The 20,016-nt window shown below is 47.6% G+C and overlaps 1 protein-coding gene and 1 long non-coding RNA gene across 2 annotated transcripts; one reads left to right on the top strand and one right to left on the bottom strand.

Moving 5' to 3' along the window:
- Positions 1–5,007: 5,007 nt before the first annotated feature.
- On the bottom strand, positions 5,008–6,905 carry LOC120828141 (transcription factor JunB). Its single transcript, XM_040191511.2, has one exon. The coding sequence runs from the start codon at positions 6,493–6,495 to the stop codon at positions 5,509–5,511; it is 987 nt and encodes a 328-aa protein (XP_040047445.1). The 5' UTR covers positions 6,496–6,905; the 3' UTR covers positions 5,008–5,508.
- A 132-nt stretch (positions 6,906–7,037) lies between these two features.
- Positions 7,038–18,003, top strand: LOC144384615 (uncharacterized). Its single transcript, XR_013451426.1, has 2 exons — positions 7,038–7,164; positions 17,315–18,003. It is a non-coding gene; the product is annotated as an uncharacterized LOC144384615 (long non-coding RNA).
- The last annotated feature ends 2,013 nt before the right edge of the window (positions 18,004–20,016 follow it).

The raw sequence follows: 20,016 nt of genomic DNA, 5'->3' as shown, positions 1-20,016 counted from the left end.
CGTCTGCAAGCCCACAACACTATTTATTGATCACATGCAGGTGGGCTCAGAGACCACGGTGTAATACAGCGGATGTACCTCTTATTTCAGATTTACCCTCACAGGGTTGTGACGTTCCAAATATGTGCAACGCTATTACTCATATAAAGGTTAACATTATAATTTAATTGTGCCTGGTTTGGTTGATTACCTCAACTGAGTATCTATGACTTAATCCAACTATTTATTCATTGGTTTTACAACATTATCAGCTGTTCATCCAAAACTCACTGTTTCAACTGCTTCAGATGCTTTGAGGTGATTGTTTGAACTGGTGCACGCTGGGCTTCTTCAGCCGTGTGGTGAAACTGACTCAGCTTACATGAGGATGGACACACTCAACGCTCCTTTTGGCCGTCCTCTAACCCTAATTGGCTGTTTGTTGTATGGATATAACTAAAAGGTCAATAGGGGTCACCTTGGTTGCATTGGCCCTGTCAACCCGCTTCTTACGACTCCATTGTTGGTCATCACTGTGACCTTTTGTATGTAAAGAGCTCGGGAATAAAGAAGAAGATTTCTTCGTTTCATGTTTCTTTCTCAGAGAAGCTGGATTTCTGCAAAGGAGTCGCCTGGGTTAGAAACGCAGCTGTTCATCAAGCACCAGAACCAACAGAACCCCCCACAGAGCGGAGACGTCCTCCATGCATCACAAACCCATCAACAACAATCTGCGTTAATATTCTTCTTGTTTCACAACTAATTAAATCAAACCCTGTAGCCCTGCGCTCTGTTGTCATCATGAAAAGCATTTGACAGCGTCTTGAAACAACATGGCCTCCACCTGCGTTACCGGAGCAGACAGCGTCATGCGACGCCTTCTCACCACCGACACACCCGGCTTTACTAACGCAACGCGACAAGTGTGTTCACCAGCTGTCACTCAGTCCCGCCCTCCCTCCACCACTGCTGGAGGGGAGATATTCAGAGGCTCGTACACTAATTAGGAAATAGCTTTTAACACCGACAATGTCTGGCTTAATCAGAAGGGCCCGTTTATTAAAAGTTACTAATACTGTACCTCGACACTTTAGTCGTACGGTGGTGTTTTTCTCAGTGTTTGCTCTCTGCAGGTGAGACGGCAGTGAATGCTGATAACGCCACGCACCAATTGATTAGTTTTCTTTTTTAAAGGACAAGCAATTAGGAACTGTGTGTGTGTGTGTGTGTGTGTGTGTGTGTGTGGCTGTCTGTTTTGCGGCTTTTGCATTTCGATGTTAGTTAATAACGTGTCGTTCGAGCAGCCAGCGGCAGAGTGGACAGAGGGGCTCACAAATGAGTGTCGCTACACACACAGGCACTCATTTCACTATGCTGATGACTGCGCTTCATTAGTAGGACTAATTGTAACATGGAAGAGAATGAGTTCAAACAAAAAGGAAACATCATTTTGGATGGTACAATTCAATTCTATGCACCAGAAAAAAGTCAAATCCAACGCAATCATTTTAAGAACTGTATAATAATTACCCTTCAACTAAAATACGGATTAAATAAAAATATTAAACCAAAAACCCAGCCCAGTGTTGACAACTCTTACACTGGAAGCCGCCCCCCCTTATTACCGTCGTGACATTAACTTCACCCATAAAAGGAGCGCATTTCATTACCTCCCACACAAGAGGGAAACACAATTAATTGTACCTTCATCGGTATGGCCTGCTAGCACACAACAGATAAATGCCCGATGGGACGCAGTAGTGGCGGGTTAACGGTAAGATGAGATGGGTGCACGCGGGCAGCCAGACAGGCCTTTAACTCATTTCCTTTGTGCCGATGAAAACAAATACACAACCCTCCACGTTTTACTGATAATCTTCCGGCGGCCCCTTGGTTGTAAATAAGATACTGAATTGTGGTCGTGGAGGCTGCACATGCAGATGAAAAGGGTATGCTCTCTCCCTGTGTGAGGGAACTTGTATAAAAAGGAATGTTTGTTCAAAACAATATGAGGATTAATATAAACCACCACGTGTTATTGGCGCTGAAGCTCTGGCCTGTGGCTCGCGATTTTTACCTGCGGTTCCAGTGTTGTGCCACTAGATGGTGTTGTGCGCCTACAGGAACCCTTCAGACTGCACTTTGTCGCTGGCTAGTTCACCCTCATCAGAACTTCACGTGTTGATCTAAAGCCTGCTGTCCAGGCCACTGCACTGCTGTAGTATTAATACACCAACGTGTACGACAACCCGATGCTATTCCAACAAACGCTTCCTACGCGCCAGATCACTCAGTCACAGCCGACTGCTTTATTTTACCTCTCAGCCAAACCAATGGCGGAGATGCATTACTGCTGCTATGGGCGTAAGATTAGACAACGGGTCCGTGGGCACAGACATGCGAAAGGCTCCGACATCCCTCCTACTTCTGGGCCAAACGCACAGACCTCATTGTTGTTCAGCCTCCCATTGTTGTTTTATGTCTTTTCTTGGTAACTTTGTGTGTCTTTGTAGTCGTTTTGAGTTTCTCTTTAGTTGTTTGCCCCCTTTTCTTCGTAGTTGTGAATCTCTTTGGGTTCCTTTGCAACTGTTGTGTGTCTCTTTATAGTTGTTTTATCTCTTTGGCTGTTTTATTTTCCTTGTGGTCACTTTGGCTCACTTCCTGTTGGGTACACATTTCTTTGTGTTAATATTTTCTAGATAAAGTTCAGGGGGGGGCCCTGACACTCAACGGGCCTGTAGCAGGGGCCCAACCCCTGCTACAGGCCCGATGAGTGATCCATCTTACTGGCAGCTTTGTGACGGGGACTTTTGATGAATGGATATAATAATGCGTCAAATTAAAGAGGTGGATGATTGTTGATTTGTGCGTAATTAAGTGTAAACCACTTCTATCGTCATACAGTAAAGAGTCATTCATATGAGCTTCCCACACTTGGGATTATGATCAAAGGGGAAACACATACATTGGCCCATTTCATGGCCTCAATACATACAGCGAACTGCTAATCATTTCTTATTTACTGTACACGGTTTAAAGATGTCTTTTCATGACTACCCCAAAGGTCTCGCGAAGGCAAACGTCCCGTTCCGGAATGAGTCCTCTGTTTGCCGTCTAAAACTTGTATTCCGACTTCTCGAAGAACCTCAGATGGCTGCGGCAAGGTGGGAGGAATATTCATGGCCTTCGAGAAGATAACAGAAGACCAGAGAGAGGGAGAGGATGAGCGAGAGAGAGCCAGGCCTGAGCACGTCTGTGGGAGGGGATGGGGGCTCGTGGAGAGGAAAATCAAACCCACCGAGAGCTCTTCATACGTCACGGTTCGCATCACAGATGTTCCCACAGACACTCAGTGTGGGTTGTGGGCCGAGGCGTGTGGAGAGCCAGTATGGCACCCATTGGCTTGTTCTGTGAGCGTGTGTGAGCACATAATAATATGTAGGCCTGCTGCGTGCGTAAATGGAGACTTGAACGCTCCAGTGATATTTAAAAAGTATTCCTTTGAGTAGGAGCTGTTCTGCTTGATGCTGTAAGTGCAGGATGTTATTGGGTTGAGGGCACATTCATGAATATTTAAGAGAAAATAAATCAATTGTACTTCAGTGCCACTGAAATTCATTACTATTAACTGTTGAAAAGGGCAAAAAAAACGACACACATAAACACGTCCAGAAATGTACATCCCCTGAAATCTATGTTTCTTGATGAAAAGGAGAAGTTGCGGGGGCGTCCCCCGGTTCAGTTTCCACATCCATGGCAGATTAATTGAATAGGCGTTGTTATTGATGGAAATGATGTTTTAGGCGAAAACAGCTTCAGGTGTGGGAGCGCAAGAAAAAGACCGCAGCCCTCATGTCTTCGCTCTTTTGAAGTGGTTTTCTCGAGTACTGAGAGAAAACGAGAGAGAGAGAGAGAGAGAGATAGAGAACGATGTTCCAATCTAAATCCACGCCGGCTGTCTTGTTTGCTGTTTGCACGTCACAGACTGCTAAAACGACAGAAATCCCCCTCAGTTTTCCTGAGATCAGTTTTGCACACGACTTCACAAAAGCATCGCGTTCCTTTTTATTGGCTTTCGCATATTTCCCTGAGTATGAGCTCCTAAATGCTCCCCTGAGTAATTTCAGCGAACAATTAACCCTCGCTTCCCCCCACCACACACTATCATTGTTGTCTGCGTCATGGGGGGCCCCGGGGAGGACGTGCAGTGACCCCTATGCCGACTAATTCACTTGCGCCCAACGCGGGACTTTCCCCTCCTCTCCATCCCTCAGTGTGTTCAGCGCCCCACAGCCGCGCATTTTTGGCCCATGACGCGTCCCACGAGGACTTTGTCCTTGGCAGCGCGCACATCTTCGTCCGTCCGCACGAAACGCCCCCGCCTGCTCCGAACGCCCACTCGCGCCTACCGGCACGGCATCGCGAGACGCCCCGGCATTCCTGGAGTCGCCGTCACTTCCCCCTTTTTCGTTTGTTTGTTTTACTACTCTGACGCCTAAATATGTGCTGCGGCGTTGACGCGTGTGAGTGTCTCCCAACGGAATTTGAGGATGTGATTAAGGCTTAATATTTATGTATAATGTCACTCACTGCGCCCAGCAAATGATCTGTCTAAATAAATAAAACTACTTCTTAAGTCGAAAGTTGCATAATAAGAAAAGGAAATTCCACCACCCTCGCGGAGCTAACAGCCCTTATCGATGCAAAACAAGGAAGGGCAGATGGAACTCGTTCGCATTACCTGGGCGGGGGTTCCCAGAAACGCTACCATGTGACGCCATCTTCGCCGGCATACCCGTATATGGACATGCCCGTGCGTAACAAGGAAAGGTCTACGTGCGCGGGCTACGCTCTGTGCGTAAAAACGCGGAAACCCGAATGTGATTTTGTGAGCGCTCCTCGCCGGGAGTCATGGCAACTGTCACGGCCACAATATGGTAGTAAAGAGACGTTGTTGGTTCTTATCTCCCCACCCCGTATATGACTCGCGTGATATACTGATTTAGAAACAAACACTCAAATCCACCATTTTCAGTTTCATTTGGAGACACTTTACTTAAATACACATCACAAATAAAAAATGAAAGACAGTGTAAACATTGGACGTCATTGGGTTGCCCGGGTCAACCGGACAAACAACAAATAATTTATACATTGAAATAATGCAGCGTGGCATGAAATTATCGGTTGCAAAAACATACAAAGAAATACAATAATAATCATTCCCACGACTGTGGGTCTGTCTGTGCGCGCTGCCCGGCTCACTGTGCGCTCGGTCTGGATGCGGCCCCGGTGTCAGGTGTTGAATGGTGCTTTGAGCGATGTCCAGCATCCGGAAGTACCATTTTTTCACTCAGTCTTTTCACCCTAAATAGCGTAAATAGTTGTCTCCGCACGGCCCGGCGGCCCTGTGCTGCTGCTGTCCGCGCTGACAACACACCAGCCCCGGTGTTCCCGGTGCTACGCGTGCAGAGCGCGGCTCCAGTGTTATTACTTCTCAGTCACTTAGTAGTCTCTGTCGTAATTTTTTTAAAACGCCTCCAACTTGCTCGTGAGCATCAGCTGACAGCCGCTGCTCACGTGCGTCAGGACCTTCTGCTTGAGCTGCGCCACCTGATCCCGAAGCACCGACGCCGTGTTGGAGAGCCCCACGTTGTCGTTCTTCAGACCTTTCACCTTATCCTCCAGCCGTGCGATGCGCTCCAACTTGCGCCGCCGGCATTTGGTTGCCGCCAAGCGGTTCCTCAGCCTCTTTCGCTCCGCCTTGATCTTCTCCTGGGTCTCCAGGTCGATCGGGGACATCGGGGGCGAGCCGTCGCTGCTAAGCAGGTCGGGAACGGTCTGGGGCTCCTCTTTCAGATTGAGGAGCCGGTGCGGATGGAGGCCAGAGCCCGGCAGCGCGTGTTGGAACGGGTGCGTCCCGTGCGTCGCGCCCTGGGGGTGGTTCTGCTGGTGCGGCGGCAGGTAGCTGATGGTGGCCGTTGGATAGCTGGAGGCGGAGGAGAGGCTTGTGTTCGGGCAGTAGGCGTTCAGTGTGGTGTAGATGGGAGGCTCCGGCTGCAGCGCTGAGCCGAAGACGCTAGGGGCCGCCGCCGAACACGCCGCAGCTCCGCCGGCTCCGATGGACACGTTAGGAGGGGGCATCTGGTTCATCTTGTGCAGCTCGTCCAGGGCTTTCACGAAGCCGTCTGCGAAGCCCTCTTGCTCATCGGTGATGCCCCGGTTGTAGAAGTACTGGCCCGGGGTGGGGGTAGTGATCACGCCGTTACTGTTTTGGATGATGAGCCTCTCCAGCTCCGGGGACGCGAGCCTTAGCGACCCGACGTCTTGGTGACCCCCATGGTACGGGTCTATCTCGGCCCTCAGCTGGGATTTCAGGCTGCGATAAGGTTCTGTCAGGTTCAAGTTCATATTCTGCTTCAGCAGCTTGTAGTCGTGCATGCCTGCGTCCGATTGGCCGTAATGCGACAGAAAAGAGTCGTCGTGGTAAAAGGGCTGTTCCATCTTTGTAGACATAAAGTCGGAAAAGGGGAATAAAGTGAGCTTACCAGCCGCTTCTTTTTAGAAACACAGCTTCTCGAGAATCAACAAATGTCAGTGTCAGCAGAGCGCGCAAACCGACGTCTGCCTCTGCCTCTCTCTCAACAGCGTCCCAAAAGAATCAAAGGAGACGGGGTGAAAGTCCAAAGTCCTCCAACGACGCAGTCACAAGGTCTTTCTCCAACGTCTCAGTGCGGCTTTTCTTCTTTGCGAACCCGCGGCGGAAAAAAAAGAGAGAGAAGTTTTGCTTTCCGTAATTCGCTATTGCCGAGGACTCGAGCGCTCCTTGAGGTGTGTTCAGGCGGCTGGAAACCGGGTCTTTTTATACAGGACTCCACACGCGCTTTCTGCCAGGCAGCGCTGCATCGTGATTGGCCGCGCGGCTCAGACTCCGCCCCCCGCACCCCCCCCGGCGAGGACTACGTCGACTGACGCTATTGCCGGGAAGAGGCGACTGTAAACAAGCCTGTAGGCATGACCGAAAGAGAGAGAGACACAGGGAGGGAGGGAGGGAGGGAGAGAGAGAGAGAGCGAGCGTGCACCGAGGAGGCTTCGCAGCGGAGACCGGCTTCAGAAATAGAAGAGTCCGCTTTTATTTATAAAGCCTCGTAGGTTGAAGAAGCGGCCCGTTGGAGGAGCGCAGAGGTGAGGCGCCTCCGTCAGATCGGACCGGGGCTCTTTAATTCACCCATCCCCGCTGTTACATCGCAATAAATAGATCCGATACGAGTGCCATCATTGGTTTGAGGTGATGTACTTTTACAAACGTCACATCGACTACGCGTCGGCTCTTCTGCACGCGAGCTTTGCCCCCATTAGATATGAATTATGGCCTCTATAAAACAGCGAACCGCTGTGTTGTTTATTATGATCCCTGCGGAGGAGGAAGTCCCCCGGCCTTATATGGGCATGGTGACGTTTCGGTTCCTCTCCGGGAGAACCGAGAAGCCACGCCCAACTGGGCTTCACTCCACCAGCGGTCCTTCAGCCCCTGAATAAACTGCGTTTGCGGGTCGGGGGCTTTCTGTTTGGGTCGGGTGGACAAATAGACGTCTCAGATATCTGTGTGACTGACACTCCGACAAGTCTACTTTTCATTTTCATTTCTTAATTTGTCATTGATATCAAGTTTAAATTTCTGACTGGACTTCTCCAGTGTTTTGTGATGCTGCAAAGACACGCTTTAAGTGAAGCGCACATACCCGTGAGTGAACACACTCTGTCCAACCTCAGGAAAATTCATGTTTGGTCAATTTTCCCTTCTGGTCTCAAGAACCTGTTTCACACACAAAGAAAACCACCTTTCATTGGGTTTGGCTTTCAAGAGTTGCTGTTTCTTCTTTAAGAGTGCCGAGAAAGGAAACGTGAATCCTCACCTGTTTCAGTGAGAAGGAAACCTTTGTCTCTTGTTTGTAATTCTTCCAACACCCACGCCGACACCAGTGCCTCTGCCGATGTATCCCACTTAGCCACGCAGACAAAAACGAGTCAGGTAGGACGCTTCGGCTTCGGCAGGCGCTAAATCCTGAGGGATGACCACGAGTAACACCAACAATGAAGGACTTGTTTGCAGATGCCGGCTGGGGACAAGGCCGGAATCCAATCACAGGGAAATATGGAACCTGGAAACAGGTTTAAAGCAGTCCCCTATTAGTGGTTTACCTTTTCTGTGTCACATACGCACACAGCTCTGTTAGAGGAGCTTGAGGCGCCCTTCATCAACACTGTCGTGTGTGTCAAAAACATTGAAACGGTTACTGTTGTCATAACCCCACAGTAACTTTACAGTATAGTTAATAATCAAAATGTCTACCCCAGGTTGGGAACCACTGGCCGAAATGACAACAAATACAACTCAGCAAACTCCTAAATGAAACAAGAATATCATCGTACTCAAAAATATTACAAAACCAGTGCGCCCCCCCCTCCCCCTTTGATTGCTTACCATTTCCTGTTCTCATCCAATGTCAGTCAGCATGTGGGTGGGGGGTCTTTTCCCTCCACCCATGAACGCTTACAAGTCCCCTGGGATAACATGTACCCGCCGTAAAAAGCCGATTTGGAGATATTTGCTCTGACTGTCATCATGTCTAAAAGGGAGCGCTTCGTTACTTATCAACGTCTTTTTGAGACGTTACAGAGGGGAGAAGACAATTGCTCTCCACGACTCGGAAGTCGGCCTGAGAGTCTGGAATCACCACCTTTTGGGTCTGATAATGACCCACTGTCGAGTAATCCACCGGTATTCCGAGGCACTATTTTTATTCCATGCCTTCTTGTCAGTATCCATGGGAATATGAATAAACAGAGGAAAACAACAGTTCCTGGCAGTGTTATGCCTCCACTTTGCCACCTCCCCTATAAATTCTATTCTCTGTGCAGCTGGCTGCTGCGGCCCTGCGCCGTTCAGGTTTAGGTTTTTCTCAGCCTTGCGGCGGAGGCCGACCACGGTCCCAGTGACATTTTGGCAAAGCGCAACAGTATAGGGTCCACGTTGGTGGAGGTGGCACCGTGCCATCAAGACAAATGTTGGTCAAAAGCACTCGTGATCCACCGGGAGAGAAAACAGTGTGAGGGTGGTACAGTTGTTTTGCGATCTCTTGATCTTGATCCCCACGTTGTGGACAGTAGTGCTGTGAACTCGGGGGGTCTTGTCTCTGAACAGCACCGTGGTGGTGATCCGTTGACCATTTCAGTTATCAGGTTTGAGCTTTTGTGGGGGGAAAAGAGGTGGCCGACGTCGTAGTCACATCTTGATTAGTCACGTCTCTGTTTAGTCTGTTTAGATTTAGAGTTGTTCTGTGTACTCAAGTACAGACATTCCTTCCTCTGAGTTCCCCTTTTTTTCTCTTTAGAAGATGCCTAAAAACTGTGCCAGGCTTTTGTGTTTGGGTTCTTTATGCATATTTTTTTGGGCAAACTTTCAAAGAGTTCCAGGGCAGGACAAGCTGCTTGGCAACAGACTCGGTTTTAACAGTCGGGATCACATGGACGAGTGCCAAAACCAACTGAGTGTTACCTGCTCTGCTTCCCTGGGTGAGTTTGGGAAAGGCAAGGCCGGAGGGTGGAAAGAAGCTGTTAACTGTAAGATTAAGTAAAGTGTGTGTGTGTGTGTGTGTGTGTGTGTGTGTGTGTGTGTGTGTGTGTGTGCGCGTGTGTGCGCGTGTGAACAAGCACATATATCAGTATTCATGAGTTTAGAATTTGTGTGACAATAATGTGAACATCTGCTTGAAGGAAAGAGATAAGTTTCAGTGGAAATATTTATCCACCATTTCCCACATCCCCTGGAAAATGATCTTAGTTCTCATGTAGGGGTGTGGCTTTAAGGGTGGTGGGTGTTCTGAGCCCCATGTCTGTAGAATGAACTCTTTGGACATTTTATGGCATTATTGGGCTGTTTGAAAGAAATGCAGCAGAGGTGCCCTCCTTGATGCCCTGCAGGGGGCCCTTCCAGTGGAGGACACTGAATAAAAGGCCCTTTATGGTGCCCGTCCAGGGGAGAAAACCTGATAAAGTTACCTTTTGTGTTCCCCTATTCGATGCCCCTAGTGGATGCCCTTTAAATGTAGAAAACCTGCAGTGCCATACAAGCTGCCCTACATGCTAGGAACCGTTCTCGTGCCCTTTTTACTTATCATGTGTGCCACGGATCCTCAGCGGCCTGAATAATTCACAGTGCTTCTTTTAGTCCCCGAAATTCCTACACGCGGGAAATCCCCTTAGTTTTGTCACCCTATAGATTTTGTCTCTTGACACAGCAGGCTTTCACAATAAGGTGCTTATGGTGGGGATTGAGTTGTCCTCACCTCCTCCTCCTCAAACCGCCCCATTGTGCCTCGCAACCTCTGCACAACTCTTCTTTTGTCAGCGCCGGACAGCAGCCTGATACTCGTCGTCTGCTGCTCCTCGACGCAGGACCCTTTCTGCCGCTCCGTCTCCGTGACTCAGAGCAGCCGGGACGCCCGGGGTCAATCAAAGGTCAAAGCCCCAAGCTCAGTGCTCGCTTCCGAGTCTTTCTCCTGACCTTCACAACTCCTCCAAACACCCACTCAGCAGAAAAGTGTTGGGCCTAGCACGGCGAGAGCGAGTGGGCAAGGGGAAAAAGAAAGACACGCTCAGTCAGATGAGGTTTGTTTGTTAAGTGCCCTCTTGACAGAGTGGCTGACTCCTTCATTTGGACATAATGGGGCCTCTCATCCATAGCGTCGCTGCTCTCCTTTGTGACTGCAGTCGCTGTATCGCCAGATCTATTAATAGTAGGATCCATCACCATTTACATCAGCAGCAGCAGCATCCTCGTCAACAGCACATGACCGCCCGATGGTGTTTACCTCCGTTCTCCTCCATTAATCCCAGACTGCCAATGTCGGTCTATTAACATTTGAGCTCGCTGATGTTAATGGCAGCTTCTGCTTAATTTTGCCGTTGTGTGCCAATAATTAGAAGGCTAAAGTTCATGAGCTTTCCAAAGAGAGATGCTTGATTGATTCTAAGCATGCATCAGTGCATCTAATAACGCGGCATCTTTGAGGCCTCGTATTCGGCCGTAGCATGAAACAGGAACTGTAGTTCTACATTGAAGGACCATTGATGTAACTGTACTGGAACAGGCCTCGGGAATAATGAATATCCTGTATAGTATAGAAGTAATCATGTTTTATGCGAAGCAGCCAGAAGAGATAATATCAGAGCGTTTCAATTTAGTGTAAAATATGAGATCATTTATACTGAGTAGGGGTGTAATGATTCATTTTAACAACAATTCAATTCGAATCGCGATTCATGGTTGCCGATTCGATTCATGGACGATCTGGGTTAATTTAGAACAATTCTATTCGATTCGATTCAGTGACTTGAAATCAATTCAGTAACTTTACTGGACAGTGCAGGCAAAGTTTCTGAGATCCCTGTTGTTTCTTGTAAGGAAATCCGGTTTAAATTAATTATGGATATTATAAACAAGCAAACAACAATTAATGGCAAATGTATTAACCTTTTATTTGAATCAAGTGCAACCATTTTCAATGTAAACATTACACAATAATTACACAATGTTTGGATCAATTCACAAAACCCCTGTCACGGTTTGGGTTAATGTCTGGTTTTATTTTGTAGTTTCTTGCCTCTGTTCTCCCTGGGTCATGTCACTTCCTGCCTTGTCCTGTCCTCCTCTGTGATTCTCTCTCATGTCATGATTGTTTCCACCTGTGTCCAATCACCTGCACCTCCCTAGTGTATTTAAGCCATGTGTGTCTGTTGTCAGTTGTCGTGTCAATGTCTTTTGTCACGGATGTCCCTGTCTATCGTCCTGGATGTTCCTCGGTCCTGCCTTTTTGCCCCATGTTCCTGTGTGTTTTTTTTCCTGTTGGCCTTTTGCGTCTTTGCATTTTGACTATTAAAGTCCTTTTTGTTTCCCGCAAACTCTGCGTTTGAGTCCTGCCTTTTTCCCCACGCAACATTCTTGACAACCCCGGATTTTAAAACCACATTGTAGGGTCGCATGTCGTTACAGATAACTTGTTACTGTGATGTTGAGTTTGGTGCTGGCGAGGCCTGAGGTGTCTGCAGAGCTGGAGTTACCACCTGCTGCTGCTGCAGCGGTAACGCTGCTAGAGGTCCTGACTGTCGCCGTTGTTTAATCCCACGGCGCCTTAGACAGGACAGGCAGACTGATTCGAGTAACGTTTAACGTGTCTAAAGTGTTAAAAAACAAACACACATCCATACAGTTTTTGTGCTTAAATCCAATGTGCAGTTTCCAAGTATCGATACAAATCGATGATGTACCATTTCAATCGATTCGTAATCGATTCATGTCGTCTGGAATGCCGATTTGCGGAGCACAGATCGATTCAGTTGGATCGCAGGAACATAAATCGATTAATCGATTCAGTGGATGAATCGTTACACTCCTAATACTGCGCTACATTAGCAGCATGGATCTAAGGATGACGTGGCAAGGTCAGGCCTTTGGTTTGGTCCAGATTGAGGTAACTCAACGACTGTTGTTGAGTTACCTCAAGTTGAGAAACGTACATTCGTGGTCCCCACAGGACGAATGATCAATCATTTTCCTCTAGCGCCACCGAGAGGTTAACATTTGTGCTTGTTGGTGAATTTTGTAACAACTAATGAAATGGGTAATTATATATATATATATATATACATGATCTCGTCATGTTTCGTCCAGTGTTCTCATCGGGCTAATATTTGGTGTTTTTTTAGTGAACATTAAACGTTAACATGATAACACTTTAAACTGAAGATAGGACCTCGTTATGTTTCATTTTGTTCGAAAGCAAGGACCTACCCATCATTATCTGGGAAAGTGCTTTACCCTTATCCCATGTGTCTCAAGAAATATATTCATGACAAACGCCGTGAGATACGGCTACTCTCTAATTTCAAACAAAGGGGACTTGCAGATTTATCCCAGTTTAACAAAATACTTGAGTGAAATAAACCACGTCAGGCTGAACAGGTGACATGTAGGCCTACCAGACGCAGTGATGGACACAAATACTCAAAGCGCTACGAACGCTAGTTAAAAAAAGAATCTCCCTGATCTTATGTGAAATGACAGTTGGAGGGGAGAGACAATCATAGACATAGATAGACAATCATAGATAGATAATCAAAGACGTGCACAAAGTGGTGAAATCTAAATGAGTTGCAGTGTGAATTATGTACATCTAGGGACACATTTGATACATAAAAGATTTTTTTTAAATCCCATCGGTGGTGTACGTGGCCGTGCTAACTGAAGGGACTGAGATCTGGTCCACGCTGCTCAGTGAACCCCATAAACTGCCCTACGGGCGCTGTGAGTCAGGTAGCGGGCCCGAAGCTTGGGGCGGGTCCGCCGCGCTCGCCGGCCGGGCGCCATGTTCTGCAGAGAGGCAGCGGGGAGAGAAACCACGGAGAGACCTGTTACTCCAAAGTGTGGGTCCCCGATGTCAGCGCCGGGGGTCAACGCGTTTGTCCTTTTCTCCGTTGGAACCCGGTTTGGTTCTCCGCCTCCCTTTGCTCTCTCTCTGTTTTTGGGTCTATAGCGCACGCACATGCAATCATGGTAATGAAGGCAGAATGTGCTCTTAATGGTCTTGCCCTGTTCAGACTTATAAGTTAAAAAGCCACAGAGCCTGTAGCACAAGAGGACATTTAGCACAGCAGAGGGGAATGCGGGGGTGAGGGTGTTGTGGCATGAGAGAACAATTGGCTCCAGATCTTTGTGTGACGGTGTGTGCGTGTTTGCGTCAGTGTGTGTGTGTCTCAGGAAGAGGAGGATTTAACTCCGAGTCGGTGATTTGAGAAAGCACACATAGTTCCTTCGCATAGTCTTGAAGTGGCAAATAACACACCGCCGCCAGTTCCTGTTCTGCAGCGAGGGAACGCACACAACCGGGCCTGGCGCGCTGCCCGCCGGTCGTCAAGCGCCTTTGACATTCCCCCCGAGCCGGTTCTCCTCAGTTATGGTTTGGCTCGGGCCGCTCGGGCCGCAGCTGCTCTGCGACGTGTGTGTTTCCTTTTGCTTCTTCATCTGCCACATGGTCAAAACATGGCTTTGGCCTTTTAGAGTGTTGCCGTGTCAGCCTCCGCGGATCACATTAATCTGCTTGTTTTTCACAACAATATAAATCATCAACCTTGGAATCCTTCGCTCTTTGATAAACAAATACATCTCCTTTATCAGAGAACTGTGCGTGAGAACAATCTGCAAAACTGCCCTTTCTTCGTCAGCAGAGGCTTCTTGTTGGTGTTCAGTCTTGTCCTCCGTCTGGTCCACTTTCCAGTTTTCCTTCATAATCAGGAAGTCCAAATAAACACGACGGAAACTCTACTTGGCTAGACAGCAGAGCGTCATAGTGGAGGTGAAGCCAGACAAGGGAATCCCTGCAGGGGGGAATCGTAATGATCAGGGAGGTTGTGACCTGGGCAGGAAGGACGTCACTGAGAGGATGAGGTATAGAGCTTGAGCCGATGACAGGGGTGTGAGTAAACTTTCAAGTCTCAAATACACACCCTTAAATCCCTGTTAATATAAATAAACAGCTGCAGCAGTCTGTCAAGCAGCACACATGTGCTTTGAGTGTGCTTGTGTTAGAAATCCCCTGGGTTTGACCCAGGTTATGGACAGTTCAGAGAAAAGCCTCGGCAGCAGTTTCTCAGGGCAAACGCTCACATGAAACTTTTTTCATTCTGTCAACACAAAAATACCGCAGATTCTCTCCGGCTTTGTCTGCGTTGGCAACTCCTGTTAAGCCTCGGGCGGCCTTTGCGTGATCCCGTAACCGAGCGCCGCTCTATGACGCCCGGGACCCGGCACGTCTCAAACAGGCCCGGACACGGACGCCCCCGGGTGAATCAGTGCCAGTAAAAATCAAACGACTCCCCCACAAACACCCACGTATTTCCTCCAGTCTCACTGACACTGCACTCCGCTCTCTCGCTCACAGTCACACTCTTGCCCACATATGTAAATTTGGATATTTTTTTTTGTTTTTGCTGGCGCGCCACCTTGAAAGCAGCTTGAAGTGATGAGACACACACGGGCACGTTGTGTTGTCCCGTGGCTCGGCTCAGCCTGCTACCAGTTGTGGGCCCGGACGGTGGTGTCGCGCAGAGTAGATGCCGAGGTTCTAGCATTAACAGCCGTCTGCAGGTCCTGTGGAAGCAGGCGGAGAGAACCACAGGCAGCAGAATTAGCAGAACTTGGTATGTGGCACGCTAATTACCTCACATTTAATGTAGTTTACCTTAAGTGGTTCATTTAGGGAGCTTGGCTCCAAATATAGACTCCCCCTGGGCAATTAAGGAGTATTGTTTGGTCACAAATTGTTTGCATGGCAGAGTTGTTTACTAGTCTTTTAAGAGCAGATTGCATCTGGCATCTTCGAGATGTTTGGAGGCCGTTTCAACTTTATGAGAACACTTAAAACAGGCATAATTTAAGGGAATAGTTGGACTTTGTAAAGAAAGACGGGTACCAGCATTTGTTTTACTTGCCAAGAGACAGAAAATCCACTTTTATGTCTGGTCATTGATCTTGAAGCTACAGCTAGCAGGCTAAGATTAGCTGGCCGGCTAACCTGCAAACCCCTTTATTATATTTATTATTTATTATATAAGTATTTTTTCCTTGTGTGTTTTCTCTAGTTTTTTTACTTGTGTAATAGTGAGCTTTATTTAGTGCTGATCACTGTATTTTTGCAAGCTTTTTCTAATGCTAAGCTAGGCTAGCTGGCTTCTGGCAGTAGGTACATATCTACTCATCTAACCCCATACAATCATAAACACAACACCCCAACAGGCCATCTGTTCCTTTAATCTTGCAATTACGTGTGCAACATTTCTATGAAATGTATTTAATGTGCATTGGTTTTGCACAGCTTCCAAAACAAACATGTGCCGCATCACAAGCAGATATTTTTCCCTCAAGTCGAGAACAAACACGTTCCCCCTTCATATCGCACTCTGAAAGTTTAGACTTAGTCATCTTCACAGTGCCTGTCAAACAGTTCACTGATTTGTCATTCCTCATCGCCGTGTCAATCTGGGCAAAGTCAGAGGTGTTCACTTTCTTTCGCGCATTCACCTAAAAAAAAGCTTATTATCCAACAATTTTGCGGCACTGTATGCAAATATAACCTCTATTCTTGACAAAGAAAAACAATTGATTATGTGAAATATTCTTGAAGATGTTGAGAGTTTCTCAACGCATTCTTCACATGAGCCAACGGAGGGTGAGATGTGCAGGGCCCGATGTTTCCTGTCGTGGCTTCTCGCGTTTTGAAGCGCAGCTTTTAATGGGGCTTTTGTTCGATGTTTTTGCTGTGAAGCGCGGACAGAAATAGCGGAAAAAACAATGCCTGCCGGCTAGAAGCTCGCATCCATAATGACCCCAGCCCTGTGATTGAAGAGGCCCCTCTAAAAGGCTGAGCAGGTGGAAGTGTAGGTGGTCTCCCCCCAGCACTCTCCTCCACAACCTGCACACAACACACACACACTACTGACAGATGTTTTTCACTCCCTCACTCAACAACTCTTACTCATAGATACAGAATTTCACTCGCTCCTTTTCATACTCTCACAAGTTTTAGCTGCCGCTACACACGCTGAGTGGCTAAATAATAAATAATAATATTTCCGGGTATCTTAATGGCTTTATGGGTGTTTACCCATGAGCTCCTCTCGAGAGCCTGATGGTAAACACCTACTCTGTATGCACTTGTAATCCTAGTTCCTCTTATTTTATTCAACCCTTAACAAGCGTGCGCGGCAGTCTTGCTTCTCATTCTGACGATTCCCCCGTCTCACAAAGCAGCTCGGTCAACTTTCTCTTTGGCTGAGTAATAAGGAGAGCTGTGCTCTCATCCCATTGCCGTTCTTGAGACGCGAGTGACTCTCTCCTCCGTTCTGTCTAACAGAAACGCTGCAACGCCTTACGCGGTGTCAGATATCAAATGAACTTAAAAAAAAATTAAAGCATGAACTTTGCCAGCATCTGTGCATTCAGTTGGCTTCGTCCTACCACAAGAACTCAGTAACTGACTTCTCAGCTCAGCAGTATGCGTGTGTGTTTCTGTGTGTCCAACTTTGCTTTGATGTTATCTGGCGATAACCTCTGTCAAGACCATGCGCATTAAAAATCGGTGACTCACCAACACCCTTGACGTCTGAACCTGCATATGTGAACGCGCGTATGGTGGTTCTGATCTGAAATGGAAGAGGAATTTGCACCTTTAGTTGTGGCGTTGGATGAGCTGATTGCTTTCTTTGTGCTTCTTCACAGACGAACGCAGATGTTGTGTGCAGAAGATTGCATGCAGATGGATCCACGCGCAGATGTTTTCTCTTTGCTGAGTGGGTCAGAAAAACGCACAAAGGCACGTGCGCATGGTGGCTTTCTGCTGACCCAACCCCTCCCCAATTACCTTTTCACGAATATTCCCTAACATGCACTCAAGTCCAAAATGACAGACTAGAAAGGTTAGCAATTAGCCGGTGAACATAGAGGAGCATTCATCTGCTAAAGCAATGATCTCCAACCACCGGGGCACCACAGAAAGATTTTTATGAAAAATGTTTTATTTTCTCTCCTAATTGTGTGCGCTCGTCCCTCATATTTCCCAAGCGTTTTTCTTCACGTTTACAATTGTCCTCTTACCGTGCACGGCAGTTCGCCCACCAGCAAACAGAGAGTGTGCAACTATTCCCCCCCCGTTATCCCGCCGGACCTTCTTGACCGGTCCGCAAAATATTGTCTGACATTAAAATGGTCCGTGAGGTAAAAAAGGTTGGTGACCACTGTGCTAAAGAGCCACATATTTCCCTCGCGAGTTGGTGGAGACCAAAACAGGAAAAAGAATTGGACTTCTATTCATGAGCTGACCACAAACACATTTCGTGCATTTTAATGTTGCTCTCTGTAAAACTGTAAAAGTGATTACTTAATAAATCGCGATTAAAAGTTTCCCCAAATCTTTTAAAATGATGAGTGATCACTTGGCGAGCATTTTAGAAGCGTGTATTTTGGACTCAGTTGTTTAATTTTGTACACAAAGCTACACACAAAGCTACACACAAAGCTGTACACAAAGCTACACACATGTAGCCTCTCTCCTTCAGCAGTTTGAGGGGTCAGGGGGCAACGCACAACGAAGTAAACAATGTTGCGTTAACTGAATTAAAATATCTTAGCTCGTTAATCTCTACCACCATAATCACATAGATTAACATGTTAACTTTGACAGCCCTGGAAAATATACACACCCGCCCCCAAAAGACCAATAAATCTGTTACCCTAAAGATTCTCGGTATGACGTTCAGGGCACTGACATGCCCGACCGTCTGGCTCGTGGCTGCTATGTTGCACTGCGCTTATATGGCAGCTGATATCGTCGTCCTGACTGATGCTGTCACTGCGGAATTGCTGCATAGCCTCAGGTGTTGAAGCACAATATATGCTCTAAATTTGTAATGTATCACTTTTAAACATACATTGACCTTAAGCCATTTGCTACTACAGCAATATTTGTAATATTGGAACCCTCTCTATGCGCCTCCTTCTGGTGCTGTACTTGTTACCCTGCTCTTCTCTATCCCCATTTCACCCGTAACCATCCTTCTGTGCAACATGCACCTGTGCCTCAATTCCCTCAAAATAAGAGCCCGCCATCTCTGATCCGCCCACCGGATAACTCAAACCACCTTTCTGAAAGCCTTGATCAGGGGCACCGTGAGCTCAACCACATTTCCTCACAGCAGGCGCAGCGCTTCAGACTGATGCGTGCGTGAGTGCAGCCACTTAAAATGGGCCATTCAAAGCCATGTGGACCCAGCAGGTGTCTCCTCTATTCTATTTTCAGCTCACACAAAACCCCCTCTTTTTACTCCCCATCTTCGTACTCCTCCCTCTCCCAACGCTGGCCTGGCTTAGCCATCCGCCCACGTCTGCGTATCAATTAAGAGGGATAAGAGGGCAGAACGCTGCCCCGAGGCCAATCATCTGCCGCATCAAACCTAATCCCATTAGCAGCGACTCTTACACACAGGTTGTTACACTCCATCAGCTGGCGGAGCGTCTCCCGTGAGAATGAAAGGATGTTATCGAATGATCGTGAATGCTTTCCATCTCCCAGCTTGAATATGGCAGCGAAACGGTCACATTCAGGTCAGTGTTGATTGCAATATCGGTGTCAGTTCTTCTATTCGGCTCGGATCACGGCAGGTCGGCCCGTCCAGAATAACTCCTGCGACCTTCCTCACAGATGTGACTTCCTGCTGCTGCGGTGGGAGGGTTTTCACACAGGATGCTCAGGGGGCAGAGAGGAAATTCAAATTCAGATCGCATCCTGTGGTGGCGTGTGTTTGTGTGTATTCTTGTTGGATGTTAATTTCAGTGGAAAGGATAAATGAAACGCGGAAACGCAGAAACTGATTGTGTCTGTGATACAAGGGACGCAGATTAATAACGACACCTTTTCCACCGCTCAGCCTTCTCCGTCTCCTACCAGTTGAACACAACTGAGGTGTTGTGCTTTTGTGGGTGTGTTATATCGGAGTGTGTTTCAGCGCTTCCCCCTATTTGTTTAGACCATTGGTTAAATATCGATTTCACCTGATGCTTCTTAAAGTAACAAATTCTAAGCCGTCAAACCTGATGAGACGAGGAGAGCGTAGAGAGACACGCCGCCGTAATTATTGACAGAGAGCAGGAAGCGACAAACAAGACGCCAGACAGAAAGACGGGCAGACGGGCAGGAACAGCAGCGCCGACCGGAAGGATGCAGAGCCACAAGGCCAGAAACTAAAGATGAAGAATTCCATGAAAAAAGGAAGAACAGGAGGCCAAGGGTCAGACAGGAATGCTTTACAGTTCCCATTTAACCGGCCTTCCACCTTCCACCGACGCCGTGGTTACGAAGTGCGGCGACAGCTCTGAAGCTGCGCGGGCGGCCGCGGTCAAAACAGGAGAAAGGTCACATCGTCTTT

Source organism: Gasterosteus aculeatus, chromosome 11, assembly GCF_964276395.1.
Source record: "Gasterosteus aculeatus chromosome 11, fGasAcu3.hap1.1, whole genome shotgun sequence".
Taxonomy (NCBI): Eukaryota; Metazoa; Chordata; class Actinopteri; order Perciformes; family Gasterosteidae; genus Gasterosteus; species Gasterosteus aculeatus.
The sequence above is the reverse complement of the archived record's forward strand: the minus strand, read 5'-3'. Positions and strand labels throughout refer to the sequence as shown.